General features: G+C 35.2%; 1 protein-coding gene across 1 annotated transcript in view; it reads right to left on the bottom strand.

Annotated features, from left to right (window-relative positions):
- The window catches only part of Src42A (Tyrosine-protein kinase Src42A), a 45,516-nt gene extending 33,495 nt beyond the window's left edge, over nt 1-12,021 (bottom strand). Inside the window, exon 1 of the mRNA XM_076125459.1 lies at nt 11,454-12,021. Coding sequence (XP_075981574.1) covers nt 11,454-11,812 — 359 coding nt within the window. The 5' untranslated portion in view covers nt 11,813-12,021. The remainder of the gene's footprint in view (nt 1-11,453) is intronic.
- Nucleotides 12,022-12,600: the final 579 nt, after the last annotated feature.

Here is a 12,600-nt window from a genome sequence, read left to right as displayed (position 1 = left end):
CCATTACCGATAAATTGGCACTAGCAAAAAATATCATTTTCGCTGTACGGCGACGTACATACGTTTCTAATCACATCATATCTGGGTCAACGGAAATTTACGACGCCAACGATTCACTGAAAGCCTTTTACATCACATCTCACCGAGACACCTGGTACTACCAGGATCCGATCTGCATGACGCGCGCGTACCACGCACGCTAATTGGCGGGATATTTTTTTGACACGTTTCATCAACTAAAATCGAATTACCGACTCAAGTTCATTTAAATATTCATTTGTAATGCAACGTCACACTCTATTTGATTTATATTAGTAATTAAGATTAGCAAAGGCGACATCGCGATGTATTAGGAGACAGAGAAAATATTGAATGACAGGCGCATTCGAGATTGCTAGATATGATCGAAGAAAAAAATCTGGGAATAAGAGAAAGTACTGGTAAATAACATGACCAGAACACTGCATCGAAAATGATCAATAATAGTGTGTGGGCGAGTACCTCAGTGCAGTGATAATTGAAAGTGCCATCACTTGCAGGCACTCTGTACCAGATGGAATGTATGTCAAGTTGTTTTCACGGTCTTGCCGTAGTTCTATAGATACAGAATCGACCAAGACTTCCGATGGGCCCGTACCGTATTTTGTGTCTCATCCGTTTAATTCGATCTCTCTATGATGTTTTTTTTTATGAAACAAAAAGCCAGTGTCTAGTACATTGGCGACAACCTGACATGTTATTTACCTATTTGTATCCAAATGCGTTAAACAATTAATGCTAATATTTGGCTGTACTTCGCACTTTCACGCTGCTGAATCGATTTTAATGTTATTATGTACGGAAATAGTTGAAGACATATACCACATTTATCACTAAGCGGCTCTAACTCTTAAGCGGCTGATTTATGAGATAAAAAATTAAACGCATGTGGATGCGCACACTAGTTAGTATTATAAAGACTGTTCTTTGAAATAAAGTAGTTATACTGAGCCCATTTATTTAGGGTGACAAATAAATGAAATAAAACGCAACTCTTCTAGATTTTTATGAATAATTGCACAATAGAGTAGCATTTGCTATCTTATCATTCATCATTCTGTCAACAGTGCTTGTAAAATGTGTCTTCATTATAATAATAAGCAAATTGAAGTATGTATTCCAAGAAATATTAACTAAGCATAAGCACGCAAGTTGCATTGCAAAAGTACTAGGAACCTATAGTTGGCACCGTGTATTTAAAACGGTGTTTTGTCCTAATTTGCAGTAATTTACGTTGTAGAGCGTTGAAGCACTATGGGGAGGAGGTACTTTTGGCACGCACAAGACATTACGCAGTACTCAAATGCAAGGGAAACTGTTCTGCGAGCATTCTGTAATGTGACTAACATGGTCATTTCAATTTCGTCATATCTGGACACTTTCTAAAGAAACTGCAACATGTAAGTAATAAGTGTGGCAGACAAGACGCTGCCTGGCTTCCAGTGGAAACATGCGATAATAAGGTGTAATTGCACACCACCTCTGTGACTATATTTAGCAGCAAACACTCTGGAACTAGCTGCGCATGCGACTAGTGCAATTACGTAAAGCGGTTGAGCCATTTCTAATCTAAAAATAATCGTAGGCTTTGCAGACATCGGCGCCACTGGGATCGTATGAGAAAGTAAAGACAATTATTTTTCATATCACAACAAAGTTGTGTATGATTCATTTATACTATTAGTAATACTACCTATTTTTCCACAATTTCTTATACTGCGCCCGCATGTAATCCCGTTTTAAAGGATTAATAGCAATGTATTAGGCAAGGGCTAAGTGATTCTGATAACCCCTCGAGATAAACTTGAAGGCTCTTGTTGAGAGTTAGTTTACTTCGGGTGTGTAAAGAGCGTTCGAATCGTCGGCTTTAAATCTACGTCGTATCCTGTGAAATTAAATGCTAAGTGCAATGCCGATGTCAATTAAAAAAAGAAGTTCGATGGCACGAGAGGGGTTAAAATGTTGCGATGATCGTTAGATAAAAGTTAATAGTATACGCACACAGAAGGTAAATAACATTTAGTAGGTGGTTGACACTAATACTTTACCGCAGTAAAGTATATCCGTGACGTGGACTAATACATCACTGGCGCCAGCAGCGGTTAATCGTCAGTCTGCGCGTGCGATGTGAATTTTCCCCAGCAAGTACCATTAGGGAAGCTATCATTACTACGGCGACAGGACTGATCACCCATTCGTTACAACCAGCTTACCAACCTAACATTTTAAATGCGTGTAAATTGCATTTCAATTAATCATTAGATTAATCGACCAAGTGTAAATTTTATCATAAACGAGTCAATTGAATCATGATATTTACTTTAGCTACGCTACGGCTATCTTCATTATTTAAATCGGTGTGTGTCTAGTACAACGTGTGAATGAGGGGCACTGTACATACACGCGACATGTCGTCTGCACTTGCACCGACCTTAATTACGCGTATGATCTGGGCCACAGTCACTGCTCTCTCTTAAATCAAACTTGAAAGCCCTAGAACCCCACTTATCACAAACATTGGATGATCCGCCCTGCACGTGAGCGGTACTCGCGTGTTTCTTACGCAACAAAGTCAATGACCTTTTCAACTTGTTTGTGTTGTATTTCATTCAATGATGATAGCTAAGCTTGATGAGGAATTAGCTAATTTCGAGTACTGTTAGTTGCCGGTGAAGGTAACTTTTCTAAAAATTATTCGATCACTAGGTACAATAATATATGATGTAATACACTGACGACATCACATGATACCTAACACATGATTGGAAAGATGCTTGGAGTTAAAACATTGACAACACAGTGCTGCAAAGTGAAATATTTAGGCGTCTAAGAGGTAGGGCCACGCCCCAAGTGAAGTATCCATTTAAAATACATTAATGTTCACCTAGTGTAGGTTTACAACGTTGTCAGCGTGGTGTGAGCGGCATGAGGGACGGGAGCAGGGCGGTGAACTCAAACGCATCCTGTATCCGAAGTCGGTGATGTCGGCCAACTATCTTTACTGGGAAATGTGGGTTTTTAGAAGCCAGTGTTAGTGGCACACCCCGGCTCACACATCTTCATGGTTAGGTTAATTGGCAGCTTTGTGTCGGTAACATTTATGTATGTATCAGTTAAACTGAGCCTTGTTTTACAATTGCTTTAAAAATAATTGCATAGGTACCTCTTCATTTTGTATGAACGAATACTATTTCACATAGCTATTTAGAATTCTGCAATATTCAGTATTAACATTAAGTTAGTATAGGCGATAAGCGTATATTAAATTAACATAAAATGCGGGTAATAAACCTTTCATATACAGCCACATGACATTTATACTGCATTACGAGGACACTCTGTCCACAATCATCATACATCTCGCGAGGGTCTAAGTACGCAATATATGTAAAACTAGGAATTGTAGGATTTATAAATCGAATCATTTACACAGAAATGTGTTGATGGTAGTTACTGCATGTTCAAGTGTAAAATGTTTATTGATAAAATGGTCGATCAGAATGCGCTGGCGCAGTGTCGTATGTCGGTTGACGTTGCTCGATTCACCGAACCGGCTAACTTCCTGTAGCCTATGCGTGCACCATGAATAAACACATCTTCCACCATATCCGTTACTTATTTCGATATATTATTCCGTGAGCTCTATGCCTCAAACATTAGTGCTTTGCGAAGATTTATATATTCACAAGTAATAAATATAGGTGTATCGAAAACGTCGACTTGAGCATTGCAAACTTGTAGTATTCTCAAATACTTAGGAGCGATAAAATGTTTGTTTTGTTGGCTCCAATGGTTTTATTCAAGTCATCAAGCTTACCGTTAAGTAAGCTGCAGCTAGGGAATAGCTATTAGTCGTCGGCACGTTAGCGGTGCGACAGCCACATACAAAGCGGAGGAACCTCGCCATTTTAATATTTGCCATACAATTTGCATGTTTGTCTAGGAAACATTTCCCAGTAAGCCCCCCGCGTTTACTCGGATCGCTTAACTACTGACTGTTTATTTTCGGTATGTTTCTGGGATTCAGCAAACTTGAGTGTAAACAAGTAACGCGTCTCATATTGTCTCAGGGGTACTCAAGGACTGCTTAAAATTCAACGGTAATTAACAGTCCTGGTGGTGTTTGTTGCAGATGACCTCGTTTGGGCGGCCAGCGTGCACCGCTCGTGCGGAACGCGATGCAGTTTTAATTACCGAGGCCATTCGTCTTTCGCGCATTTAACTTTGACTGTCGTAAAGCCCGCCGAAGGCAGAAGGTGTGTTTTAGTCACCATAAAATGTAACTAACTGCCGATTTAATTCCGGTTCCTATGACCTTACTAATTCCTAGACACACACTGACGTCGGTTTCTCTGAATGAATAGATGGTTTGCGTAATGTACATTGACGTGAGGAAAATATCTTAGAAGTAATGTTTTTATACAGCGGGCCTGATTGCAACTATGCACTGTATTTATAATTTTGCACATTTTTAATGTCATAATCACAAGCTGGTTCATGAAAGCAAATCTGTCAACTAGACTATAATAGCATGCTCAACAATGATTGATGTTTGTCCTTCACGAGCCAGTAGCTCTGTATCCAGTATCGGATGGAGCAGCAAACAAACAACTGTCAATACGACACGATGCTCTATGATGTCAATATCAATCATGCGGTCTATCTCATAAAAAGCCTGTGCTTACACGAATTACATTTTTATTCAACGTCCTACTATACTATTTATCAATTCAAGTCCCGACATATGAGCAATAGGCTCGCCCCCTATTACATGGCAACTAACATTATAATGGTGAAACGTGAGTGTAGGTATATCAGGCTTGAAGTTATGTACCTATGTATAATAATGATCTATCCAAAATAAATAATTGCGTAATTTATAACAAAAGCATACTGCTTATTATTAAGTAATATGTATACATGCGAATATAACTAACTTAATACCATTAGGTTTTAAGTAGATTGTCATTTGCAATGCAACACTTTTCATAAAATCAAACATGCAGTCAAAAAGTAGGTCCATATTTGTTTTACGATATAATAAATCTCATTTTATATAAGCATAAAATGATCAATATGATATCAAATAAGTAATAACGATCAATGGCGCTAAAGATTTCTATCATGAATTAGAGGAGATTAAAATGTTATAAATAATGACAAATGAATCTCATATATTCTGACGTGACGGAAAAGATAAAAACAAAAATATTTTACGTGAGCACCGATTAATCATAACGGGTTTGTAAAATAAGTATGATCTGTCACAGTGTGGTACGTCAATGAGGTGCCTACTTTCGCTTGCAAATTTTCTAGTACAACGGCGAGTCCACAGCATTATGCAATAGTTTGTAGCGTGGTAAACACTTGTAATTATTATTGTAATAGCGTTCTAATCTAAACGAAGTGCAAATGTTTAGGCGGGGCGAGAAAGCGCGTTAACTAACGACTCATCTCTATGGCACAGGCACTATCGCTGTTAACAGAATCTAATAATTATCACATTTACTGTGTATTAAAGATTAAAGATATGTATTAGTATAAAATACAAAGGTTACATAACCATTTCATTCACGGATTTAGATTTTAAATTAACCTACTAATTTCCAATAATATTTACGTTTGCTTCTTCTGTTTAAATTGTTCTTGTGAGCTGACCCCAAACATAACTAACTGATATACAAATAAGACCATAGCTGTTGTAATAATTGTTAAACTTTTTTATGGAAAAAATAAGTTCGAACTAATTAATATAAATCATCTGATATCAGTTCTAGTGGTATATGCATGAACAGTAATGACGATAAATGGTTTTACCTAAAATTTCTTCAGTCTAAATTCATGAGTCTATGCGTACTTATTTATTCAGTGCTATGGGTGTTTATCGTTTATGCAACGCAAGTCATTCACCCAAGTTGGGTCGTTTAACTGAAGCTAGAAAAAATAGTGGATAAGTAGTGAAAAAAAATTGTTACCAAAATTTCATGCTTGATGGACTCCCGTCTTCTGGTGTCTTATTTTGTTTATTAGTAGAGTTAATAGGACTACATACTACGTTTTTTAAAAGTACCTAGTAGCAATGAAGTTCAAAACAAATGAACGTATATTTTTGATCTCTCCGAATGTTATTCAATCATGCCAAACCTACTGAACGGAAAAAATGTTTGGTATAGTATACAGAAAGTAAGACATGAGATATTTTTTACAGAAATTAATTTCACACGGACGAAGCCGCAGGCATAATCTGGTTTTCTATATTTAGTCAAATTCTTACCTTATACGAAATGAGTCATTATTGATATAATGCACAGTTATGGCAACTTAAATTCTTCATAACTTTTTCAAGTTAATCAGAATACAGTTCTGCGAAACTGTTCATTGAGACGTGACCATTATTACACGATATCAGACGCAAATGGAAATTCTAGATTGTTATTTTTAACCAATCACAATGTTCATTTAACATCGTAAATATTTATTAATGGAAGTTACGGTTTACTACCTTTTACATTGTTTATTTATAATATCACGCCTGTTATACAAATACTCAAGGCTTACGCAAAGGCGCATGAAATATCCTAACATTTCTCTATTATGTACTCGCCTATTGACATTTACTGAGCTTATTACCAACTCTTACTAATGGGAATATTCTATTATAATTTAGAAAAGCCCGAAAGCAAGTTATCTTACCTTGGAATCGAACCCAAGACCTCGCGATTAGCAGACGCAAACTGCTGGAGGAGCTCAAGTTACAAGTTTTGCGAAACTGACCGTGGGGTTTCTTAGCTTGAACAGTCGATATGAATGTGACACGATAGTACCGTGAGTTTCTAGCAGTGTCGTCCAACCACTTAGTTTAGAGCCTTGCAAGCAAGAATCGCTAGTAGCGGAGGTATACATAATTTTGAACACCTGTGATCTGCGGGTATGAAGCTGAGAGTTGCCTATTTGATACAGCTACTTTATTTTGGAAATAGACCAAATTATGAATGACAATATAGACATATCGTGAATGAAACTGAACCAGTAATTGGAATATTACGGATCTAAACCGTCATTGTTATTAAAAAATTTGAAGCTAGACCAGCTAGGATAAATCCTAAAACGCCTCGACGCGTAATTCCAAGAACATTTGGATTATTGACTGCAGTCAAATAATAAATCATTCGATGACGTAAAGTATCTTGGTGCAAATACCGGATATTTTCGTGTTTTCCGTACCTCACAGACGCATCTAAGGAAATCGCAGATTTGTAATATTTATTCAAAAATTCTCAAGTGCATTTTTAGAATTTGGTTATTAATGTTTATGTATCTTATTAGGCAATTGTATTACACTGTTTAATGATAACTCACAAAGCACATTTTCGCATTAAGTATTAGCATTGGATGGTTTCCGAAATAATCTGTACACTCTGGTCAGTGAAAATCTAGTTCCGTAACCGGAGATATTAGCTCTCTTTCTTAAAAGCTGCACTGACAACTTTAATGACATTATGATAGATAAGGGGCTACCCTACTTTTTCTTTATTTTCTCTACCTTGATTTAATATACAGATATTACCTTCACAATTGAAATAAATGCCTCAATTTCCCTAATAGTTTGCGTTTGGACAAGCTGTATTCAAGAAAATTATACTCAAAACTACGACTTCTAACAAGCTAATCTGCTTAATTAAGGTCAATATAGGGGACATTCACAACACGTTAGTAGAAAGTGTGTGTAAATAGATAAATGTATAATTAATACAGTAATTTTTGTTAATGATACTCATTTACTAGTTTTGTAATGACCTACTTATTATTATGAGTTTACTACATCCTACCATATCATGCAGTGATAGTTGAACATTTGACTCACGTTAAAATCATTAAGAAAGATTGATTGTATTTAAACAATGTAGGTACCTACCTAATAGATTATATTCATAATTGATCAAAACAGGTTGTTTTTTCTTGAATAACCTAAATAAGTGACTGTAGATTAAGAGGTAGTTTGCTATTGATTTATTCCACCTTAGGGCAAAGGATTTCCTTTACCGTTTCTTATTTATCGAGCCATAGATTGATACTTCAGAATGGAGAATGTTAACAAATTTGGGTTATTAGCTCTCCATATTCTCTGTTAAAAATAAAAAATACTAGTGAAAGAATTAGTTTGATACGTCAATTATTTTCCTTTTTATAAGTAAAACAAGTTGTAACCGCGCGAGTCGGTGTGACGTCATTGTACATTACGCTAAGTCTGGCTCACATAGTCTTTTTTAATAATAGTTACTATTATTACACTTTAAATGTAATAAGCAGACGAAAACACAACAAAATACTGCATTAGCTATTACATCTACGGCTGTAGACTTGATATTAAGCGGAACGCGGCCCGCGCGGCATGGTGTACTATGACGTCACGCTGTTAGCGGGACTCGATATTTTTTGAAACTTTGAATGCTTGTAAAATCAAAACTACTTGGTATTTTTGACTAAAACAAAAACTAGTTTTCATGTACATGTACAGGCTTCACTGAGTCAAAATTTCAAGCGATTTGGCATACCTAGTAACATTCTCCATTCTGGGAATTGATAGAGTTAACGCCATCTAGCGGCTGTCCGTATAAATTAAGATGTATACTTCAAAAATAGCACTACTCGATTTACAGAAAAGGTAAAATTATAGTCATTGCTTATCTTCTTTCTATCATTAAGACGTTATTACCTACCTAAACAAAGAAAGGAGTGAATTCGTTACTCTATATTTATATAATAAAAAATATCTTACATTTTTAATACAGAACTGTGTATCCAGGCTTTCACTAAAAGACTTATATTCACGAGACAACTGTTTTAAAGACTGGAGGAGAATTACGAAAAACGGAAATGCCGAAATAATGAAAAATGGTTTGGTATATTATCAAACAAACCGGCATCAACAATAAGAGTGGGATAAATAATAACTAAACAATCGATTGTATGCCTCTTACGACAATCCACAATAAAACAAGTAAGGTGAAGTAATGTTTAAAAAATATAATAATATGGAATGGAAACAAACAAGATGCGGGCATTATCACGGCCTACGTTATTGGTCTCAATAAAAACCTTCCGGCCTGCTATGTGAAGTTCGTTATTTTTCAGACAAATTTTTGGTATATATCTACCTAGCTAAATAATTTAGATACATAATTCAATTAAGTGGAGTTAAGTTATAACTACGAAATAGCTAAGCGCTTTTTAAATCCTTTGACATGACTTGAGTGTTACACCTGAGTAGGTATATGCTAGCTAGGCTACATTATTACAATTTTATAATTTGTGCCACCTCAGTTTATTCGCACATGAAAACACATGCTATATAAAGAACTTTAAAAAAGAAAGGCCTCTGAACCTTTGACCACCTGACCTATATTCTATTATTGATTAACAGAATGAGTATGCATAAGGGTAGAAAAGCCTTACTAAAAATAGCTGTGAAATTAATATTTTAGCAAGCTGTAGGAACTTTAGTTAACTTATTATTTATTTAGTAGAAGCTAAATGGCACTGAAAAATAGTAATAACATAGTGAGACTAGGTAAGATACACCTGAATAATACTATTAGCAATGTTCATTTGAATTAATCTAAGTTGATAAGATTATTTATATAGGAGTTTGTCTATAACTCTATACTATACCACCCTAGAGCAACAATTTAAACTATGGAAGTTAAAGGTAACATTACCCTACGTAATTGTTTCATGAAATACCATCTTAGAGAAAATATAACATATGGAATCAGTATAAAAGTGTGATAAGTATATAGACTAAGTACTTACCTAGGTACCTAAGTCTTAGTTGTAATGAGACTGATATGGTAAGAATATAATCATAGTAAAAAGATTTAGGGAGGGAAATATTTATTTATTCATGGTGGACGTGAACACTACAATGATCACAAAAAATGCATATGGAAACTGCATTCCACATATGCAAGACAATTAAAATGTAATCATGTAATGACAGGTACCTAAATGGGGACAGGTATTTACCTTTATTAAAACCATTTCACAATAAGGACCCCACTAGTTGCCAAGAGTTTTGTCACACTAACTGATTTAATTACTTCTGGTTACACCATTAGCTAGGCACAATTACATTTAACTTGGCTAGAAATAGCATAAAGAATTAGGTAGGATCATTGATTTAATATTTTGTCCATCAATCTCATAATACCTATACCAACATGTTTTATTCAAATGGGGTGTTAGTACAAACACAATAACAGTTTTTTTATGAATATATTCAAAAGACAATACAACTTGAATTGTACTGTTCTGTTGTATTGTAGTTATATATCTACTACCCTTTTAATCTTACTTATTCTAAAAAACACTTAATTTTAAGTACAGCGGATGTTTAAGTCTATACCACATTATTATATTATAAAAACTGATGTAATGTATGGGTTTTTACAGACAAAAGTAAAAGCTGCATAGGAAGTTGTTTCGGAAATTCCATGATAATAACAGAAAACTAGATTTCTAATTTTACCTACATACCTAGCTAGCTAGCTATATTCTTACTGTTCATTTGTAAATAAACTTATACTAACAATGTATGTATACAACACTATTGTTAGGTATTTAAACTGGCAGCCTTTTATCATCAGTCAACATCCACTGTAGGTTTATTTTGTGTAGTATGTGTAGCAATGCTCTATTTTTAGCCCTGAACAAATGCTCACACAGTACAGTAAATTACCATAGTAATAGGGAATACCATAAAATTGAATACGAAGCACACATAGAAGCAAAGAAGTGTGATTTTTAGCTTAAACAATAACCTTTCTATGTCATGTTCACAGTCTATTAACAGTGTAAGTGGTTGTGATAATGCGAGCATTCCAGTATTGCTTTCACTTTACATTCTGATGAAACATTGTCTCCTTCATGTCACACTATGTTTAATACTGCAGTTAGTAGCTGCTATTGAAGTTAAATGAATATGTATTTAATGCATCTGGGTCAATTACTATCACACTACTTACTGCAGTGCATATGACCAGTAACAAAATCAATAGTTGTTGGTATGAGGTAAAAGAGGTCACAGTAAAATACTGATCAAATGTATACAAACAAAATAAAAATGTGATAACATGCCATAAAATTGCTCATACAAGGATGTCAGGAAAAATATATCAGTCTGGGGTATTTTTTCTATCATTTGTTGACTAGCAACTACTTAAGAGAAGGAAATTCACATTTATAACATAAATAAGTAAGAACATAGCTTATTTATGACTATTGCTGATGACTACACACATACATGCATAAGTTTGTAACATGTATGACTGGTTCATGCACGTAAAGGAAAAGAAATCGCGCAGGAACCGCTCACTATTGAAATGATTGCATAAAAAACACATATGATTACTCACGGTTCGGCCTCTATAGATTGCAGGCGGGCGACATAATTCGATGGAATGTAGCCTTCTTGTTTAGTCTTCTTGCTTCTAGCTAACCACCAGTCACCTTGTGTGTCGTTTAATATTTCTAAGTGCTCCCCTTTTCTAAAACTAAGGTCCTCATCCGTTCGGGCATCGTAATCGTAAAGAGCTACAAATATTCGGGTGGGAGGGACCTCGCTGGTATCTGTACCCTGAGGTACTGTAGATCTAATTGGATCGGGAGGAGGCGTTGGCACGGGTGTCTGAAATGGCCTAGAGTCCTCTTCAGTAGCCCTTTCATTTTTACTTTTAGAATCCTTTTCCCCTGTACTACTAAAGCAGTTCCCCATTTTCTCTTTACAAGGTGAGACTGGTACCACACGTTTTCTGTCAAATCACACACTTATATGAACCCAAACTATTGTCCAAAGTTTTAATACCTATAAACATTTTATTTTGTCACATTAGAGTCAGAAATTCGAAACTATTAATATGTTTTTAACGTAAACAAAGAACATTAGTACTCCGATCGGACATCACTACAGACGGCCATTTTGATGCTCCATAGACAATTAAAAATTAACACAGATAATAAATAAGTAAACAAGAACAATTTTCGACACCGACAATGGCAAAACTGCGATCAAAAAACCAATTTAGAAAAGTCAATTTTGCAAGGCCTTTTTTATATTCCTTCCCGAAAACTTATTGAATAACATGAAATGTTCTTAAAGCTCAACAACTCAACTAACGCCATCTAGCACATACTTTGAAAATTAAAAATATTTAAACGCCATCTATTAGTAGTTTTGTGTTAATCTCCATGCACATCAGCTGTTTCCATATAGTATAGATGTCGCTAGAGCATTAATCTAAACTATTTGCGTGCGCTACATTATCTTTACTTTCTCAATATTGAATTTTATTAAAAAAATATTATTTGTAATGAAATATGGCAGGGTGTTTGTATATATTTATGCCGAGAAGGTGGTTTCCAACAAATTAAACCACTCGGTCGAAGCAAACATCTAAGTAGGAGCCGGAGGTAAAATGTTAATAAAAGGCCAGCAATTTTTTGAGTTATAAATTTTATAGGTGTTTGGTTTAAGTTTTTTTAACAGAGACGAAGGGGATTAAA

Source organism: Anticarsia gemmatalis, chromosome 17 (genome assembly GCF_050436995.1).
Source record: "Anticarsia gemmatalis isolate Benzon Research Colony breed Stoneville strain chromosome 17, ilAntGemm2 primary, whole genome shotgun sequence".
In the NCBI taxonomy this organism is placed as follows: Eukaryota; Metazoa; Arthropoda; class Insecta; order Lepidoptera; family Erebidae; genus Anticarsia; species Anticarsia gemmatalis.
Note: the sequence above shows the minus strand (reverse complement) of the source record. Positions and strands in the feature narration are given on the sequence as shown.